The 21,791-nt window shown below is 38.8% G+C and overlaps 1 protein-coding gene across 6 annotated transcripts in view; it reads right to left on the minus strand.

Annotated features, from left to right (window-relative positions):
* Nucleotides 1-21,791, minus strand: part of KDM3B (lysine demethylase 3B) — a 59,574-nt gene that overhangs the window by 34,495 nt on the left and 3,288 nt on the right. For 3 of the 6 annotated variants that reach the window (XM_080627380.1, XM_080627379.1, XM_080627382.1), the window contains exons 2-7: nucleotides 9,631-9,798; nucleotides 6,912-7,025; nucleotides 6,434-6,539; nucleotides 5,114-5,238; nucleotides 3,628-3,696; nucleotides 2,151-2,729 (exon numbers count right to left, since the gene is read on the minus strand). In XM_080627380.1, the coding sequence (XP_080483506.1) occupies nucleotides 2,151-2,729; nucleotides 3,628-3,696; nucleotides 5,114-5,238; nucleotides 6,434-6,539; nucleotides 6,912-7,025; nucleotides 9,631-9,798 (1,161 nt within the window). Of the gene's footprint in view, nucleotides 1-2,150; nucleotides 2,730-3,627; nucleotides 3,697-4,164; nucleotides 4,246-5,113; nucleotides 5,239-5,745; nucleotides 6,395-6,433; nucleotides 6,540-6,911; nucleotides 7,026-9,630; nucleotides 9,799-21,791 lie in introns of those variants that run through there. The other 3 variants (XM_080627381.1, XM_080627383.1, XM_080627384.1) reach the window with 3 other exon arrangements.

Genomic DNA, 21,791 nt, shown 5'->3' on the forward strand with positions numbered 1-21,791 from the left:
TAATTGAAACTTTAATTGAAACTGCAATTAAAAATTGAGACTGTTTTTAATTGAAACTCATCTTTCACCCTCACCTAAAATCATCCTGATAAGCTTCTCCTACTTAACCAGCTCCCTTGAAATAATTAACTTAGTTTGTAAAGTTAATTCCACAAAGAAGCAGTTAGTGAACAAACTGTTCCTGGTCACAGCAAGCTACATTTGCCAACAGGTAGATAGATGCCTATGACGTGTTGCCTTCCAGTGATTACTCAGTAGAGGTTAGGCACAAAGCTTAGTTTTTATGATTTTCAAATACTGGAAAGTTGTCAGATTTTTAGTAGACTCATAACTGTGATATGGAATACTTACTTGCTCTCTTCTCAGTTTATACTTACTCAGATTTTCCAATCCTCACAGTCCTACTGTAATTGATTATATTCTGCGACTAACTCATTGGTTCTACCCCTTTTCTTTGAGTTTCCATGTAGAAACCTTCTCATGAGGAATACTCATGATTAATACACTATTCCAAGGCCATGCTAAATACAGCCACAGCCTCTGTGCAACACATCCTACTGGTAATTAGTGTCACTGCACACCTACTACACCACAAACTAATGTTTAGCTTGCTGCTTGGCATCAACCACCAGCTGTAACAAATTTAATAACCTATTCATATCCCCCATGACAGCTCTTCCAGATATTAGAATTTCAGGTATCTCTTTGTAGAATCAAAGAGATTTTCACAAACTGAGTTCTAACAGTTTTTTAAAGTGTAAGCTTATGAAGTAATTTCAAGGACAAAACCACTAAGATGAAGTGGACAGTCTAAAGCAGCAACACATGTGAACTATCTACAACACTTATTGATTTATGTCAGGTTCCCTCAAGGAAAATACAGTTTGAAACAGATTAGTGATCTGCTTGCAAATTCTGAAGCCAGATTATTTAATAATGATGTAAACCAAATGGTTTGTGGTTTTGGGGTTGTGGAGAGGAAGGGAAGATGCAGTACCAAAATTTCTCAGTACAACTCAAGTTCTCCCTTACTACCACTAATGACAGATACAATTTTGCCTGTTTACCTGCACAATTTGTAGTTGCTCCCAAGTCTGAACTTGTTTCCCTCCTTTTTTTTTTTTCGCAGGGGTGGTGGATGGAGGAGAGCAGGATATAGTATAACAATATCATTAGGTAACACTCCAGTCTTCTACAATTCTGTTTCTCTGTTACACCTTACCATCTAGGAATCCTTATCCCAAGATAAACATCTCATCTTTCCCCCCATTCCATTAGCTAATACAAAAGACAAGAATGAAAGTAATCCATTTAACCCTCTGGCAACCACCTTGGACTCCCTAACATAACTCCCATTTTTCTTAACTTTTTTAATATAGTAGACTATGGGTTACTTAATTTTTGCTGTACTTACTGAGGTGAGGTTTTGGTTTTCTTTTGTTTTGATGAAGGCTTCATTTGGTTACTTAAAAAGTCTTCTAGTTTGTTTTTAACAGTGTTTCCCTTCTACTTTCTCACTTCTTCCCCTAAATACAAAGACGTAACTAAAAAGTCTTCAAGCTGCTACCAGACTGAGTTCTTTATTAACATTTATTCTAATGGTACCAATCTCAAATGTTTTAACTATTTCTTTGTTTCCAAAGACAGTATATGATGAGAATGGCACATTTTCTACTACAGAGATATCATAGCTGCAACAGACAAGTTAAGACACCTGTAAAAGGTCCTCTAAATGTAGTCACATTGTTTTTCTGGTTTTGAGGTGCTTTTTTGTTTTGTTAAAGTAACTTAAACATTCAACTTGGTGAACGTTCTCATGCATATTTATTTCTATGAAGGCAAGAGATACTATGTAGGTTATTTTCCTCACGACACAACAGGGATTAAAGTGACTTTAAAGCTGCATTTCTCAGATTAACGCTGAATAAGGGTAAGAGTGCTAAAAAGTTGTCTCTTACAATGCCACCAAATATCTTAATTTTGAGTTCTTTCTTAGATCAGGTAACAAGTTTCCTTTGAGAGGGAAGAGATTCACCAGAGAAAAGTAGTTTTCTCAATTCCATGGACACACTTTGTAACATGAATGTGCTGCAGAACACCTGTTGCAGATATATGTCTTTCTTGAATATGCTGGATCATGAGCTACTCACCTCTCCCTGGGCTTGTGATCGGCCTGTTTTCAATTTCTCCTGCCCAGTAACAGATGGCAAACTGGTATCAGAGATTCTCACAGTTGTTGGTGTCAAAGCAGCTGTAGTAACTGCAGTTGCAGAAGTCACCGTGCCTTGGCCAACCTGTTCCAGTGATTTTCCTGCCTCTTTACATCCAGATCCAACTAGCAGAGTTTGTCCAGCCACAGAGGAAAATGGAGTGAAGGGCAATGGTGTGTCACCACCAACTGGCTCATCCTGGACTACTAATGTTCGGCCATTCTCTTTGGTGTAAGTGGCAAAGCGAATATTGCGATTAATCTGCGGAATGAATGAAGGCAACTGCTTGGCCCTTGGATCCAGTCCTGTTTCGCTACTGGAGCCTCCTTTCCAAGGACCTCTGCTTGCCTCACCTCCATCACTACCATTGCTATCCACCTCACCCCTCTCCTTTAGCTTCTTTGTTGCAGGATCACACCCAGAATCTGAAGCATTTTTCCTCCTCCGTCCATCCTTTCCCTCCAGACTTTCTTTCTTCTTTTTCCCTTTAGATGATTTAGCTGCTTTTAGGCCCCCTCCCTATAAGAGACAACATCATGCAAATCGCTAAACAGAACAATCAGGATACCTAGTCAAAGAACATTTTTCCATTAGAATACATTACACTGCTCTTAAGCTTAGGAACACTTAATCACAAATGGAGACATCTAAGGAAAGATACCATGTGAACACAGAACACAAGCATAAATGCAGTCTTATCTTTTTTGTACTAAAACAGGATCTTCATGATGAGATTTGTAGCTGAGCTGCTTTGCTGTAGCATGTACCACATCATGCCAGATTTTGGGAAACATGCAACATGGCCATCCTCCAACACAGTTCTTGCTAACATATGAAAGCTACCTGCACAGTAATTTTTTCTACAAGTGCAATCCCCATAGTTCTTCTGAAGTGCATACCTTCTGTCCACTATCCAAAACTTACAATATTTAACTACAGGAGATAGCTTGCCCTTTAGCCTAGGTTAAAAACAGAGATTCAAATGTCATCATGGACCCTCTCAACTGAAGCAATGAAATGCTTGTCACAAGCACACAAGCCTGCTTCAGAGAAGCCAGATGGTAATTTTAAAAAACAGTCTGTGAAGAAGCAAAGTGATTTCATTAGAAAAAGGCAGAGAGCATAGAGACTTTTTTTTAATCAGAGCACTTCCCCTTAAAATGGAGCCATGATTATTAAAAAAACCACTGCCCCCCCAAGATCCGTGGCTGAAATTAGTAAAACAGGCCTGAACAAAAAGACTGTTTGAAGAAACCTTTAAAGAACCTCAGAGTGGTCATTAAAATTTTCCTTTGCCAATAACATTATCAAAAGCCCACAGTGAACACAGCATCAGTTTTCAGTTGCTTCCATGTTTTCTATCTAAATTTTTATGAAGTTTCACACTGTAAATACAAAACCTGAACTGCTGCCGTACCTCACTTGGAGAAGTATTATCCATCACCACATGAATCAGTCGAGGATCCACTGACTTAACTTCACCACTCTAATTTTCATGCAGATTGATATTGAGGAGGTAGGAGGAAAAAAAAAGAGGAGGTTAGTTTTTAATTCAGAATATATAGTATCAACACAAGAGACCTTAAACACAGGGTTACTTTGCAGCTCTTCTCCCATTTGTCTTTTATTTCTGTCACACTTCCGTAGTAATAATACAGGCTTCCAGTTTATCTTATATTCTTTTGCTCCTTCCCTATTTAAACATCTTTCAGACTTGATTCTTACTACTTTTTCCTTGTAAATTTGTTCTACTGAGAATCTCTAATGCATTCATTGCATTAAACACACCTCTTCTTAAATTTGGTTTAGTATTGTTCTAGCCTTCTGCACATACACTCTACCAGATGTAGGAAAGGCTACTGGAAGCCCATCAATTTATGCTAGCTATCTTTATCAGCTTCTCCCCAAAAGGAGCAATGAATACCTTATCTAAGTAATTGTGCTTGGAGGTTACCTTTTTATTTCACAGTAGATGTGCATTAAGTTGGGTGCTTCCTGGCATGTATTTGCTGAAATCACATCCTCCACAATTTCAGTGCCTTTCCAAAGCACTATACTCATTTACGGTACATGGTAAACTTTTTTCCTGTGTGACAGCAATAGATCTCAGAGCGCAGGAGTACTGCATGTACACACAGGACTTACTGGACATGTTCAGTGCACTCATTCTGCACATACATTTTACTGCACAAGGTGAAGGCTATGAGGGTGGGTGGCATAGGCATGGGACCCAAAAAAAAAATGAGAAGAGTGTTACTGCTATAGTAATTTACACACAGCACCACAGACTTCTTCCTAGCTGCTCCTGAAAAATGAAGCCACTGGGAGCAGACTGCTGGTAGGACTGAACTACCTGTCACACCACACAGTAGCACACAATACAAACTAGCTAACTCTAGCACTGCACAGATTTTCTCACTAGGTTTACTGATAGGAATAGGACAAAAGTAAACAGCCTAAGCTAAAATACACCAATCACTTTTATTTAGACTAAGATTTCACCTTCTATGCTACACTTGTTTCAAGCCACTTGTACAGCCTACCAGATAGAACCTGAGAGAAAGCACAAGAAGACCACAGCATAATAGAGCCAGAAGGTAGCTCTGTACATCAGCACTCTCTCCCATACAGAAATCCACTTTTGATTATTTTTTCATATAGTGCTCATTTCTAAAGAAATTCTTGCATCTTCTTGTATAGCAGTGGGCTGTGTTTCATCATTTATTGTGGAAAGTCACCATAACAGAAGAAAAATAATCCTGTGAGTAGCAACATGGATAATTACTCATATTTTAAAACAAATAACAAAGAGCCAAAGTGCAAGTTTTGTGACGTTGTCATTCTCCTTGAGTTACTGAAGTCTGGTATTTCAGAAACACCAAAGCACTGCTTCATGTTTTTACCTCAGTCACAGACACCTCCATAAGACGAGTTATAGGGTCTTGATGGCTCACAACACCACAGAGCCAGCTATTTTCATCCTCTGGTTGGTAAACCTTAACTCTTTGGCCTTGGACACTGTAAGGACCTGGAAAAGAAGGACTCTAAGTGAATTTTCCAGACAAGCTTTGTGTCATATTAGTTAGAAGTCATGCAATCACAAAAAAAGTTCTGTACACACAATTAGGGCTTGAAGGGTCATCTTTCAGGTGGAAAGAAATTAAAACACTAGGGCTTCTGCTGCAAATCCTGCATAAGCCAAGCATTCTATTGTAAAATATCAGTGAACACTTCAAAGCTAAAGACAAAATATAGCTTAGAAGTTTAAAAAAAAAAAAAAAAAAAAAAAGAAAAAAAAAAAAGAGCAAAATAAACTCACTCCTTTGACAAAAGCAAAGCAGACAGGGGCTCCCTGCTAACTAACCCCTCGGCTTTCTAAACTATAAGCCAGTAATTATGAAACATCAATCCAGTGGACAGTCACAACATTCTGACTCAGTTCAGATGCATGAAATCCCAGTATAAACTGCATGCAGTTCAGAACAGAACCACATCATTTATAACTGTGAAAAATTTAATATAATTGCACAAATACCTGATGTTTATACACCAACCAGTCTTAGTTCTCTGACACAGGTAACAGATTATCTACAGAAAGGTTTCCTCTGACCCTGCCCTCATTCTCCACATCAGCATGCAGACCTTTCCTCCTACCCTAAGTCCAGACAAAAACACCTTTATTGACATTAGGTCATCAAAATCCACATGATCAAAAAGCCTGTATCTGATGCAACCAGAACCAGGCACTTCAGAAGAAGGCTCCAAACTGGAAAATTCTGAAGCTACTTACTCATGTAATAAGTATTGACCTCATAGTATTTTCATCAGCAAACATTTAACCAAAATGCACCAAATCCCCATTAAGGATTACATCGTCCTCCCAGTGTAATACAGCCTATCTCTAGGGTGGCCACCTGGCCCCATGAACCCAAACTCTGGATAGAAAATTGTTTTAGCACTTGAAGACCCCAATCTGACAAAAGCTACAATCAGGCTTAACCCTAATACAAAATCCGAACAACAGTTAAGGTATTAACTCTATACTGAGCACCTGTATCTGTGACAAAATAATGCTTCTTTGTAAAGAACTTTCAAAACAATACAGAAAATTGGCCTTCCAAATCAAACTAACAAATTCTATTACTAATTCTCCTTCACAAATTCCAGCATGGTCTAACTGTTCCACAACAAAGTAGCTCTGAGATAGAAAAACACAGTCTCACCTCTACTAAATATCTCTTGAAGCTTCTGGTCACTGATCAATGCATTGACAGATTCTCTTAGTGAAGACTGTTCCTGCAGAATCCGATTCTGACTCTCTGTTCCCACCTGCCAAGAACAAACGGTTTTAACATAGAAGTATAGTCTTTTAAGGCAATAGACTCATTAGTTTTTAAGGGACAGCCCTCAGAAACCAAAAAACAAACAAAAAAGTAAAACTAAGGAAAGCACAGCTGAACATGCCAGGAGGAAAAAAAAGCACTAACTATGCAAAAGCTGTTGCAAAACTTTCATTGCAATTATCAGTTACACTATGCTTGACAGCTAGCTCTCCCACTGACCAATACAGAGAGGAACTAGGACTTCTCAAATGCAGATGGAGGTTAGTATAAGCATCTGGACAAGCAGGGGAAAAAATAAATTAATCTGACAAGCACAGCAAAGTTAAATTTGCACTTTAACTGAACACAGTTCAAATACCTGAAACAACCGTAATCCACTGGCATCAGATAGGAAACGTAAATGCCTGTCCAGAAGAAACTCTACTGGGACCACAGAGCCTAAGCCCAGCTTATCTACTAGAGGAGTGAAGGTCTGTGATGGACAACAAAAATCAAAGGTTATAAAAATGACTAAGCACACATACAGGCCAACAATAGCTGTTTTCACATGCTATTTAAGTATGACAAGGAATAAATTTCATTTCTCAACTTGCACCATTTGCCTGACTTTTAGTGCAAAAAGAAAACCTCTTTATATCAGTAATTCTTGCAAATGTGGCATATCACAAGAAGGAATTATATAAAATTGGCTATACTTCTGCATTAGAAATTAAAGCATACTGAAAACACCTTCCATGATGCAAACTCCTTCTAATGCTCAGGTTAAAAAAACCCCAAAACCTCAAAAAAACCCAAAAATAAAAAACCAACCAAGCTTTGGTTAATGGTTCAAACTATCCTACATTTTTTGGGTACCGCTTCCTGAAAGGAGAAGTTTTATTTCTGCACAGAAGTCAGGTGTAAGTAATTTACAGGCATACTATTAAAGGGGAGCTTTTTTTGCTCATGCTTTGTGCAAAACTAAAGTTCATAACAGGTGTACTAATTGCATTCAAGCTGCAGGACAAATCAAAAAACACCTAGACAAATGATAATGATAACCTTATAACGTAACTTGGTGACGGAAGAGAAAGTTGCCAACCACCGAGGTCTCTGAAAAGTGTTATCTGTCTCACACTCACACTTAACTGATTTTAACACACAAGTAGTCACAACATTTTCCCCTTAACAGCTCTCATCAAGTTTATTCACACTCCATTCTCCTGTACATAACAGTATGAATGTATTCTCTCAGTTTATGCAATTATTTCCTAAATGAAAGTGAACAGGACTACAAGCAAGAGAGAAGTAAGGAAGAACACACATTCATAAGTGATAGATCTCAAAAAAACAAAACCCAACCAACCACCCAACCAACCACAACAACAAAAACACACTACCATAAAAACCCACGCAAAATCACCACCACCACACTCCAGTCTACCATAAAAACCCATGCAAAACCACCACCACACTCGAGTCCACACCCCAAACCATCTACTTTGTAATGCTAAGTAGTTGGCTTCCCAGAGTTGTCTATGCATACCTACTCTGGTCCTCTGGCTAACTAAAGTCTATATTCCCATGCAGTTATGCAGGTAGGCCTCTAGTACTTAGTGAACTGTTGAAAAGCTTGAGTGCTCACAGAGCTATCCAGAGCACAAGGGATAGAAACATTTCTTCAGCAGGTCCACAGATCTAGTTTGAGTCACAGTGGAAATATTCTGGGATTGTAGTGGACCCATATTTGCTTCTAACAGTCTTCTAACAGGTTCTGACACAACTCATCACACAATTAATGTGTGAACTACGGTTAACATCCCCAAATCACTCAGATAAAGATACCTGGGAATCATCTGAAATAAACTGATCCTGTATAAACACAGTTTCCCCAGATAAAATTAAATTGGACTTCAATCTTGGAAACGAGTTGGAAATAACACCTAAAGGAAACTTCACCTATAGAACAAGCACTATGTACAGAATCTCTGCTGTAAAGCCTTGGTTTTCTTCTGCCTTAAGACAATAAAGAAACCCTCAGAGAAAGGCACAGTGCAGAACTTATTGCTTTGAGCCCAAGTGTCCATTTAAAACATTAAATTCAAATTCCACCGAGCCATAAAGTTGTTGACTATAAAAAAACATTTCAACACGTCCATGCACAAAGTGTAGTATTAAAAAGCAGAGTCAGATCCTAAGCAGTCCAAGGACTGCAGAAGAAAAGAAACAAAAGGACAAAATAATAAAATTTAGACAGCATGAAAACAAGGGTAGGATTCTCGCATCTAATGATATTTCCTCTTCAGAAGACACTAAGAGAAAAAAGAAGGATGTAAGAAATGCCCTTCACTATACTATACTATACTATAACTCACTATACTATACTTCACTATACTATAACTCACCAGGATGTTTCCAGAATGGGTGTACTCAGATACGCCAGCTAAAACATACTGGCTTTGTTCTCAAGCGTCATGACATACAACTGCCGTGTAAGCAACAATATGGATAACCATCTCGAGAACCAGGAGAAAATTTTGCATGTCAAGTTAGTTAATGCTGACAATAACACTTCAATAATCTTTTTCAGTTTAGATGAGGAGTGGCAAACTTCTGGGTCAGACAAAGCCCACAGTCTATTCACCTCCTTAAAATGCCTTCAGGAATGCCTATTAGAATTAGACAGCAACCTTTACCATACAGAGCTCTAGAGAGACCATAGAAATCAAATGACTTTGATTTTTTTTTTTTTTTCTGAATTGTGAGAATATCTCACAATTCAGAAAAGCCTAAAATAAGGAAAAACCAGTATTTTCAGATATGTCGCACATTTGTTCAGAGACCACTGGTAAACAGTATCTCATTTCTGTGAGGTAACAGCTTTCAATTCCTGGGGCAGGAAATGGAAGCATGCTGCCTCACATATGCCTTTCTGAAGACACTGTAATTCTCAGTCAACTGCTCTCCTATTTACCATTTAAGAAAAAAAGCAATCCCCAAGTGATTTTTGGTATTTCCAAATTGGTGCTCTGCACAATATCCAAACCATGTGTTCCACAGTAGAGTGAAGATATGAGAGGTTTTGGCCAAATACTCACTAGTGCAGGCCACTGTGCCAGTGAGACACGAGTCCCCTGAAGCATAACTGGATCATTTCGAGGAGCCCAAACCAATGATCCTTCCAGCAACAGCACTATAACTTCTTCAGCATGGACTTTCACCCAGGCATGCTGCTTCCAGTTACAGCCATCAAATTCCACAAAGATCTGATTAAAATAAATAAATAAATAAATAAATAAATAAAAGAAGGCTCTTTTCAGGCACCAAACAGAATCTACAATCCTTACGGATGAGGAGACAGCAGCTTTAGTCAGAGGAACCAGTATAAGTATTGTAATGGTAATACTGAGAACATCACATCTACATAACTACCAATCATGAAAAAAGAAACAGGAATCAAATTCACAGTAATTACTGACCTATGAAAAATTATTTATCCTAAACATGCATCACTGGCTTCAACTACTGCATTTTCCCCTACAAAATTAAATATGTGAAAATTGCTCATCCCAAAATACAGCTGATGCCTCAATGCAAGCCTTTTCACATTGGGGTATTGCAGAGAATTCAGACACGCTTATTTCAACAGATGACCTGTATCAGCATAGTTAACTGACATTCACAGAATTAAATGCTTCAGCCTGGAAAGTTTATGTTGCCTTGTACACTATTAAATTCACTGAACCAAATGCAAATATTTTGGATGGCATGAGATTATCCAGAAATACCTACTCACTAGATTTTTCATTACCTTATCTACAAAAGTGACAATACAACTCACACCGCAGGTCTAAATCACTACTCTGAGATATCATCCTCATTTTTTCTATCCTAAAGGACAAATGTTAAAGCCCTATGAAATTACATGGCAAGAATGCTAGGACCAGGAATGCAGACTACAAGTCTCATTCCACATCCTGACAACTAGAGCTAGTAAGTATTAAACCAGTTGCATTCCCATCTTTCACCTACAGAACTAACTACACAAATATAATCAAATATGTCAGGTAAACAGCAAGAAGTTTCTGATCAGTTAAGAAATATGTTACGCTCTGAGAGAGTCAAATCAGAGTTCTGGAATAATTACAAGATCACTAGGGATAACAGGGCACTAACCGAGAGCTCTCTCTTTGCTTTACCAGTAATCCCTATTAAAAGAGGTATTAGAGACCATTCATACACTCCTCTTTCACACACCAGACTCAAAAGCTCAAACTCCAAGGGCAGAGGGAGAGAATACGAAGCAACTCTCTCAATGAATTCTTGAACTCAAGTACTGCTTATGCTGCCCTACAGAGAAAGAAGACCGGACCTTTCAAGATATCCTTCCTTCCATTCAACAAACTTCAGCAATATAGTGGAAATTTGACTCAACACTTTTCCTGTTTCAATGGGCCTGTAGCTTTCTTGGCAGTAGCATGTGACATAAAGAGAGGACTACCAGATACAAATAACAAAATGGAGTTGTTTATATGTACAGTATCAGTGAGGTAATCATCTTGTTATGATCCTCTTACTGTGCAGTTACATGAAAAAAGGCTGTCAAAAAGAACTATTAGAATAATGCTGACTTTGGAATATATGCCTTTTTTGCAACATATTGAAGTATTTGGTGAAAATTAGGGGAGATTTTATAAGCTGCTACACAGAGAGGACCTCTCACTAGCACATCCCCTTAAACCAGTTGGCAAGGATCACTAAAGAGAGGCAAATTCAAGCAAGCAATAAAGTGAAGCTTACCACTCTATCCCAGATAAATAAGGATACCTATTAGGTTTTTTTTTAATTTACTCCTTCAGACAAGATTTAAGTCAATTCACCTTGTGACACACAAGAAGTAAGACTATAACAAAACTTCTTCCAGTTTTAACCTATAAGACATCTCACATTTCTATGAATCATTATAAATTGATGAAGTGGAAGAGTAGTGCTTTTAGATACAAATTTAACACATTACTTCCTATTAAAAAAATACTACAAGAAGTGGCCAGTGATGAACTTTAAGATGAGTGTTCCAGGTTTAAGGGGCTCACAAAACATTCTGACAAATACTGTGCACCCATCATATACAAAGCAGTAGCAATGCCATCTCTAATCTAGGGGATGTTACATCTAGGATGTTACATCTAGGGGATGTTATAGCAGGACCTCTCTCCATCATCTACCAGATTCTTGGGATTCTGGGGAGGTCCTCACTTATTGGAAGCTGGCCAGCATTATTCCAATATACAAGAAAGGCATGAGGGCAGAGCCAGGGAACTACAGATCTGTTATCTAGCCACCTGGAAAAGCTATGAAAATCACACAGGGCACTTGAGGGACAATGCAATCATCAGGCATCATCAACATGGGTTCACAAAGGTGAAGTCCTGTTTAACTAATTTCATCTCCTTCTACAACAAGACCACCCGCCCAGTGTATGAAGGGAAGGTGGTGGATACAGTTTTTCTGGATTCCAATAATGCTTAGGTTTTGTCCCTCATGGCATCCTTCTGGACAAGTTGTCCAACTGCAAGATAAGTGGGTTCAAAGTGCGCTGGGAGAAGAATTGGCTCAATGGCAAGGCTCAGAGGGTTGTAGTGAATGAGGCTACATCTGGGTGACGACCAGTCACCAGCAGTGCTCCTCAGGGCTCAGTGCTAAGGCCAGTGCTGGTCAAGATTTTTATCAATTATATGGATGCAGGAGTTGAATGCACCACTAGAAAGTTTGCTGATGGTATCAAACTGGCAGGTGCTGCTCACTCTCTCAAGTGACAAGAGACCTTGCACAAAGATCCTGCACTGGGCAATCATTAATACCATGAAATATGAGAACAAATGCTGGATTCTGCACTAGGGATGGAGCAACACTGGACAGAAGTATAAACTGGGAGATGAGTGGCCAGAGAGCAACCTGCAGAAAGGAACCTGGGGGGCTGATTGGCAAGAGGCTCAATACAAGCTAGCAGTATACCCTGGCAGCCAAGAGGGCAAACCAAGTCCTGCCAATATTTAAAAGGCATTTGGACAGTGCCCTCAACAATTTGGTTTAACTTTTGGACAGCCCTGAAGTGGTCAGGCAGTTGGACTAGATGATTGTTGTAGGTCCCTTTCAACTGAACTACTCTATTCCATCACATAACTCAGAAAATAGACTTTACAGTTTTCCTTTCTAAAACCCCAGACCCATGAACTGAGTGAAAAGGAGAGAAAAGAGTTACAATATTATCATTCTAAGATCATCTCTCTCCCTGCAGAACACAGAAGTCATGGCAAGTTTGTTTTACACACTTTATGTTCAATATTCTGTTTTGTTCCATCTTGGTATCATCAACAGAAGCAGTGGAGTCCGGACAAATTCTGACTTCCAACCTTTACAACAGGTGTTACTAATTCTAAGTCAATACCCAACAGACTATTCTTACACACATATGCAGGGCAGCTGCTCCAGATCCATGCAACACCACACGATACTGTCAGTATTGTCAGTAGCTTCCAAGAGATCACATAGCAACAAAAAGGATGAAACCCTCATTAATAACAGCTATGTTCTCAGTTTCTGTTTCCAGAATGTGCAATAAAAATCACCTTGTGTACTGGGTGTGCAAGAAGCAGAAGCTGACTTGCACGGCACACCACATCTTTGTGTATATGCTACTTTGTATTACTACAGAAAATAACTACAGCATATTTGTGAACTGATGCCCAGTATACTTAAATTCTATGAGAAAGACACTAAGAGAGTCCTGAAAGAGATACCTAAAGCAAGGAAAGTACGGACAGATTAGACAGACTTGAGAGTGACTAGACATATTTTCTTCTGATACTTAAAGTGGTAAACAGGAACAGTCTACCTTTGCTGAAAATCCCAGAGCCTTAAGGAAAGTGGCTGCATTATGACTGAGAATTTCCAGGGGGTGGAGAGTGTTTCATCTTAATTTGGAAATTGTGCAGTTCTGAGTCAAAAGGGCAATGTCGGTGTGCTAAAGCCCTGGCTACAGCAGAATACATTACCTCTCAAATGTACCAATGGCCCTACAGTTCATATGGTCACATCTACAAACAGTATCTTCTGCTGACCCTCCTAACTCTGCTCACAATCAGTTTAGATGAGTCATTGATAAGAACAGCAATGGTGCTTTGTTAATACTAACGGTTCTAAACAGTGGTACTGGTGATAGTAACTAGACATTAAATTAGTGCAGATATGACTGTATCGTATTAAAAAAAAAAGAAAAAAAAAAAGAAAAAAGATGCTGCTTAGACAAAAATGTACCTGAAAGACTTCCCAAGTTCTCCTACAGGGAAAAAACACCTTCTCTAAGCAACATCTGCTTACAAACAAGAAAAGATTTTTATGTTTGGTTTTTAGGTTTTTTTAAATCTACAACACTTTCCCCCCCCCCAACACAGAACAGAGGGGGCACACAGCCCTGTAATTCTCCCAATAAAAAGCGATACTACAAAGCTGAGCTGCTTTATCTGATCTACAAAATTTGAAGTGCTTTTTCCAGAAAACACATTCTTATTTAGCTACTACACTAAAATTCAGGCCTTAACACACTATTGAGAACTATGGTCTGGTTAAAATGGAATATCCCCTAAAGTTTTCCAACATCAGTTCCACCGTAAAAGCAGCAACAACAGGAAGACCATAGTGAAGGTAAGACAGACATATTGGTCTTTTTCATCATGTGATACACAGGCTCTAAACATGCTTTATAATAGGAAAAAGTATTGCAGCTTATTGCATTAGAATTTGTACAAAGGTCTAATGTAGATGCCATCTATGAAAAACAAAATCTTTACATTTTAGGGTTTTATAGATTACAAAAAGCAGAAGATGGCAAAAAATCCAAGTTCAAAAATATCCCTTAAAATGGTCTTAAATTTTACCTAGTTTTGAAAGGAAGGATGGTCCATCAGTTGCTAGAGAGTAGCCAAAGACTCAGGTTCAATTCCCTGCTGCATCAGAGGCTTCCTGCATGACCCTGGTCAAGCCATTTAGTCTCATTGGCTGAGTTTCCCCATCTGTAAATTGGAATAATAGTACTTACGCCCAGAAAAGAGGCACTAGTAGGAATTTGTTCCACACTATCAAGTAAAACTAGGCAACAAGCTGGCTCATGACTTCTTCCTCATGACGCAGAAAGAACTACATTGTCAAGATGTGAAAGAGGAAGGAAGGGAAGGTAGACACTGAGATTGACCTTGGAGACATCTGAGATCTCATTCAGCTAGAACCATCAGTAAATGGGATTAAAAAAGAAAACTAAACCTACTGTAGTTTTCTAATAGTTTTCTAATGCAGTCAAGGTATTACTTTGGAATTCATTACATGAAACAAAGATACATCAGTGCTTAGAAAACTTTTACCTTCCAATCCAGTAATCATGCTTCAAACTATTTCTTACAAGCAAAGGCAAAAAAACCCCAATCTGAAATATACAGATAGACACACACACTAGGTGTTTCATTGCAGCTGATTTCCAAACCAAGAAAATTAGAAAAAGAAACTAAGGAGAAAAGTCCTCCTCCAAAATAATTTGTATCAAGGCAGATAAAAAGTAGATTTCATCATATAACCAAGAAACCACAGTTATTAGAACAATTATGCTTAAAGGCTGATACTGATTAAGTCACAATATATTTAGTGAAGACATTAAATATATTATTAAAATTAGAACACATACCTTGTTTTTATATTTCCTTGGCACTTTTCTATGCTCATAGCACATACTGATTATTAAGCAAAACAATCTAAACCACCTTTGACAGGAAAAATCCTAGAGGGCATAAATAGTATTAAACCATCAGCAGCTAGAGAAATGGTAACTCTGCTAAAGCCATTACTTTAAGGGTGGTGACCACTAATAGCTACAAATATCACATCCCTTCCCTCCAACGTATCAACCGAACCGCACAGCTTGGTGTCATCGGCAAACTTGCTGAGGGGCACACTCAATCCCACTGTCCACGTCACCGACAAAGATGTCGAACAAGACCGGTCCCAACATCAATCCCTGAGGGACACCACGCGTTCTTTATCCACTGAATGGTCCGCTTTGCACAAGTCCAGGTAGATGACGTCAACTGCTCCGCCCCTGTCCGTCAGTTTCGTAGCCCCATCATAGAAGGCCACCAAATCAGTCAGGCAGGATTTCCCCTTAGTGAAGCCATGCTGGCTGTCACCATGCACCTCGTTGTTTTTCATGTGCCTTAGCATGCCTTCCAGGAGAATCTGCTCCAAGATTTTGCCAGGCACAGAGGTGAGACTGACTGGTCTGTAAGTCCTCAGGTCATCCATGTTCCCCTTCTTGAAAATGGGGGTTATATTTCCCTTTTTCCAGTCATTGGGAACTTCACCAGACTGCCATGATTTTTCAAATATGATGGCCAGTGGCTTAGCAACTTCATTCGCCAGCTCCTTTAGGACCTGCTGATAGATTTCATCAGGTCCCATGGACTTGTGTACGTTCAGGTTTTTAAGATGGTCTCGAACCAGGTCCTCTCCTACAGTGGGCCTAAGGTCATCATTCTCACAGTCCCTGCGTCTGCCTTCCAAGACTTGGGTGGTGTTGTCAGAGCCTTTCCCAGTGAAGAACAGTTTTGGGTTGTGGTGTTTTTTTTATTACAGGTTTTATATTCTTCAGCTGCTACAATACTACTACTGAAGCTTTCCAAGAAAAATATGAAAAAGCTTTGCTAATCCACTGCTATGAAGAAAGAGCAGTAACCTTCCCATATAAAAGTTACCTAAAAACATTCAAGGGTAGATACGGATTAGATACTTTAAGGCCCTGTCATTCTCTGCTTGAAGAAAGATTACCATCTCTTCCAAATAGAGAAATACAGGTCTCACACCTTGAATTTAGACCTTGGAACACTTCTGTATAACATTTCACACCAGGAAAAGACAACCTACATGCTGAGCACAAAAATCAACTATTCTCTGATAAAAAGGAAACATTTGACTGAGGGTCTTCATAGGAATATGTTCCAAAAATTAAACTGACTTGAGAACAGTCATTAAGCATTGTAACCAACACCGGGACTGTCAAGTTCCCCAGAAAGATCATATGCTGGAAAGCTCTGCAAGCACACTTGAAGGCAGAACTCAAATTACCTTGACAAATTTGATAAACTGCCTCAGATCAGAGCACAATACAATCAAGAAAATAAGCACAAGGTGCTAAACAAAGGCAGAAACTACCAGTGACAGGACAAGCATCAGTTTTATAGAAAAATAAAAGCGAGCAGGTATAATAGGTCATGAGGTGGTATACATTCAGCTACCTCATGCTGCTTAAAAAAGAGGACAGACATGTACCTAAATGTCTATGTACACCTGAAGCAACTGTCTCTCTACTTAGGTTCAGTAAGTTCTCTGCTAAGATACTTATGAGCAGTTTGAGTCAGAACAACAGGAGACAGCAGAAGAAAGCACAGAAGAATGACTAAAGGTCTAAAAAAGCTGAAGCTTTGGAGTGGTCAAACTAGGTTGCTTTATCAAGAAAACATGAGACTGAAAAGGGAAATTAATAATATATTCTTCATGAAAGGCCTGCCAGAAAAGACAGTGAATCCTATTTGATCTGTCTACTACAGAGATAAGACAATATTGGGATTACGATTCAACTAGAAATATCTGAGTAAAAAAATTTGCTTGTATGACGACTGCAAAGCTGGAAGCAATGAACACTGTACAAACCTCTATTAGTAGAGAAGGAAAAAAGAGGATCCAGAAACTTGCCAGGAATGGCACTGGCAGAATGAACGATGGTTTGATATAAGAGGATGGAATGACAACACAGACAGAAGGGGGGGACATGTGTTGCTACTATTATTCAAAGGTGGCTACTTATATGAGCAAAAATTGACAGAAGACAGTATGACATGGCAAACCCAATTAAGTTGTCAGGGCCAGTGCATTAATAACTATTTGTATAGCCATTTCAAACAACCACTGAAACAAAAAGCTTCCTAAAATTTTCAATATCTTGCCTGGCATTATGATTATTACATCTGAAGACTGAACAATGCTCTGACACCACAGTAACATATAGCAAGCCCTACAGTAAAATTTAGAGCTTAAAGTACCCAAATACAGCATATCTAAAAAATATGTGTTTATTTACACTGTTCATTTGACAGAACAAAGATGATAAAGTTTCATGTTCTGTTTTTTTATTGTTGGGTTGTTTTCTTTGGGTATTTTTATTTTTGTTTAACACAGGACAAAAAAGAAACATTTCAAGATTAATAAGTAACAGAATTATAGCGGGTACCAGGAGCAAGCACAAAACACCACCATAGCTAAATTCTGTAATCATTCTAAAACCCCAGGCAGTTCCAGGCAGGACCTGGCTTATTAAAGCAAACCAAAACAAAACTCCAAAAAAAAAAAAAAAAAAAAAAAAAAAAAAAAAACCAACACCAAACAAACTAAACACCACACTATATTTCAGCAAAAATAGTAGAGAAAACCATTCCTGAAAATACTGGTTTTCAATACCTCTTTATGTGGCTCAAAAAGACATGTATTTAGATGAGTCGGGTTAAGTAGGTAGGAAAGAACGACAAAGTGCCAAAACAAGAGAATCTTGCACAGCACTCTGTTAGTATCTCATTTCTTTCAACATTAGAGCAGTCCCAGCTTGAGCATCATTACTGACCCTCACACTGGTCACACACATGGAGGAAAATGTCAAGGAATGTGAATATCACAGCTAAAAATCAGTGCTGGAATCTACACACAAGCCACAACATGCAAGGGAAGAAGCGTCATCTTTGGGAAGGCCCTACCCCATTCTGCACAAGTGTCACTTGAGTCATTTTAGAGCATACTGCAACTGCCACTCTCCTGTTGTAACAAAAATGAGCAATGCTCAGAAACATGTATGAACAGCCCTGTCAACACCTCTGCAACACAAAGACAGCCCACAACCTTAATTCTCACAGGTGTGAATGCGACAGCAATCTAGTTTGGCCTCAATCCATCTAAAATACCTCTTTACCTAATGTTTGCCTGCATCCCAATCAAAGTACCATAAAAACCGACTTCAGTGAAATAATAGCAAGACAATCTTTTTTTACTACTGTTTCTTTCTGCACCTGCAGAGATGATGATATCTGCTGTTTCACAAAACAAATCAACTAGAAAACAAAGAAAGCTATTCCTAATCCCAAGTATTCTACAACCCAATTATCAGCAAGAAAAGGATGAGGAAGAAAAAGCAACATCTTAAATTGCAGGTTTGATAGCCAGACTTTTCAAACAATTTAAAATTGGTGCTTGCATAATTGGCAAGCAGCAAATACAACACCTGAATTTGAAAATAAGGAAGGAAAAAACTGGTAACTACTAGTCCATTCAAACAATACCAGTGGTTTGCCAAATATGAGAATAAGTTTCAGGTGAGGAATGAGGTAGGGAGCTGCAGAAAAAAGAATGGTAATAAATGGAAGGAGTTAAAAGTGAAAGAAAGTTTTAACTACATAGCTTACATATGATATGAAGGACTTTCTTTCACTGCATCTAACCTGAACTTGAGTATCCAAATGGCACTGCACTGAAAATGTAGGTGTATGGAATTTACAAACGTCTAAGGGCAATGATAAATGCAGAATGGAAAATAATTAGTTTTAAAACGGCAACTATTGGAGCAGTAGAATTATTATTTCAAGATATTAATAATGTCACTGATAAAGCTGGCATAAAAAGTATCAAATTTCTTTACACACATTCCTGCCTCAAATCTAACAGTACCTTATGCAGATCAGAGACACACAGAGCTTGCCTAAGGAATATGTAGAAAGTTGTTATCCTACAGGAAAAAAAAAAAAAAAAAAGAAGCCTTGTACCTTAAGAAGTTGAAACTACAGAACGGGCTTCTTGAAGCAGTGGCTTGGTTAGAACACTGGCCTCCCCTTTTCATCCAAAGTGTTTAGGAAATGGAATGCCATCAGGGATTAACACAGTAATAACTCAAGACAAAACTTCCACTTTCCCATAATCACCTGCATTTCAAGTAGAAGTTTCTCCATATACAACAGGTCCATGTGTTTTTACCTCCTATGAAATAATCAGTCTTCCGCTTGAAACCTGCCAGAAAAGAGTATGCAATTGCTAGCACGTATCCCACAGAACTCCTGCATCAGGCAGTGCCCTGCAGTCACACCAAGAGGCATCAACAAATGATGCATTTCAAACTTCTAAGTAGCCCCACTGATACCACCACTGAAAACTGAGAAATCATCTTAGTATGGATATTACAGAAACCTGACTGTCTGCAGCCATTTGAATGATGAAACGGACTCCCAGGGGCCCACCTGTAGCTCAAACCCTTATCACCACGCGGAACTACCCCCCACAAATGTATCATTCAGCCTTTTGGGTTTATCTGAAGTGTAACACATATAACACCTTAGAGAAAAACATACCAACAAATGTGTCGACAGGCACCTAAATTATGATTATATATACTAGTTTACAATTGCTAAATTTTACTCTATTTGCACAGCTCTTACTGAGTCTACTGCTTTCTGTATCCATCACTAAAAATACAGCTAAATGAGGTGACCACATATTCACTGATCAGATCATAAAACATGGTTTCTGCTTCCCCAGCTTATGGCATTTCATTTGGTAAAATTGCAAGCCCTGGCCATACCATGTCAACGATGTCCACCCAAGAAAACAGACTCCCAAACTGCTGTGTTTTGACAATGATGGGAGAAAAAACTAAGGTCTTGCCAAAGTATATCTTCCTAGCCTTTTCTCCTTGTTTCGGCTGTTACATTTCAACACTACAAAACAATACTCACAAAGGTCAAAACAAGTAATTTTGATGAAATGTCTGAATCTCTTCTGCCTGTAATTGGAACTTCTGCAAAGGCAGAAAGGTTGATCCGCAAATGCAAACACTTACAAGGAGCTTCCTGCAGACTTTGCCCGTACACAGTAACTCTCCAGCTTTCACTTGCAAAAGCTGTATCTGAATATTTCTAATAATTTAACATGTAAGAACACTACAAATTTTCCTATCACTTATATCAGTATAAATAAAACTTGTAGATGCAATTACAATTAAATATAAAGATGGGTTAACTCTAGAAAGAGGTCCCTTGAATATAGATTTTAAACAGTAAGCCTATTTGAGCAGCAATTTTCAAAGCCAAATAACCTCGATTCACTAAGACTGAACCAGCGAATCTGAAATCTTTGATTCTGCCGCAACAAACACCACAAAGAAGGAAGAAGAGGCCGACCCTCCAAAGTCAATCCAAGGTCAGTGAGCTCTACAGAGCATCCACTATCAGATGAGCAAAGACTTATTTTATATCCCTTTGCTGGCAAATACAGAGCAGTCATGCTGCGCATGACTTTACAGCTAAACATCATTTCAGAAAACTCCCACCTGGCAGCACTCAACAGCTTTGATTCCCTCCACAGACACACAGTGATGTCCACATCTCACCAGTGCAAGACTGGGCAAGGCAAAGGGGTGGACTGGGTGAGCCTTTGACCTTGTCCATTCTTTCACTGACACAAAAGTAAAATACTCATTTACTAATACATGCTGTATTACAGGCAGCAGTTCTCTTAGAAGCTTACCTTCTCAATCTAGAGCTTCCATATTTCTACCCAGACTTCCCCAAACATGTCTATTTTGTGCAAGTCCAATAGGTTTAATATGTATTAAAATTACTGCACATGTGCAGATCAGCACAGCATGTGTTCAATAGTGTGACACTTCTGGAATATCAGAAATACCACATAAACCCTACGTATGCACAGCAAACATCCAAAGTGGGCACTTCCATAACCCTCAGGAATAAGGCAGTTCAACTAAACCTCTGGCACATGTACTGTAATTGCTACCACGTGTCAAGAAATTACAACAAGTACCCTCAAATAAGGAAAACGGGAAGAAAAAATGAAGGGACAGGGATTTTCAGTGTCTTGGTTAACAGAAATACAGGAGACAGTAGGGTTGAGAAGGTACCCAGCACAAACAATCCGTGTTGCGTAAGAACAGCTCTGCAAAGTTGTAACCAAACGCATCAACGCTAATAAGCCTTTCATACACAAACTTTGTTACTGTTCTTTCTCCATTACCTGTATTTTGGGGGAACGGTCCCAATCCCACTGTCAGCCCTGATAAAGCCACTACTGAGATCAGTCCTACCATTCCTTCCACAGCCACCATCTGCCC

Source organism: Psittacula echo, assembly GCF_963264785.1.
Source record: "Psittacula echo genome assembly, chromosome: 11".
Classification (NCBI taxonomy): domain Eukaryota; kingdom Metazoa; phylum Chordata; class Aves; order Psittaciformes; family Psittacidae; genus Psittacula; species Psittacula echo.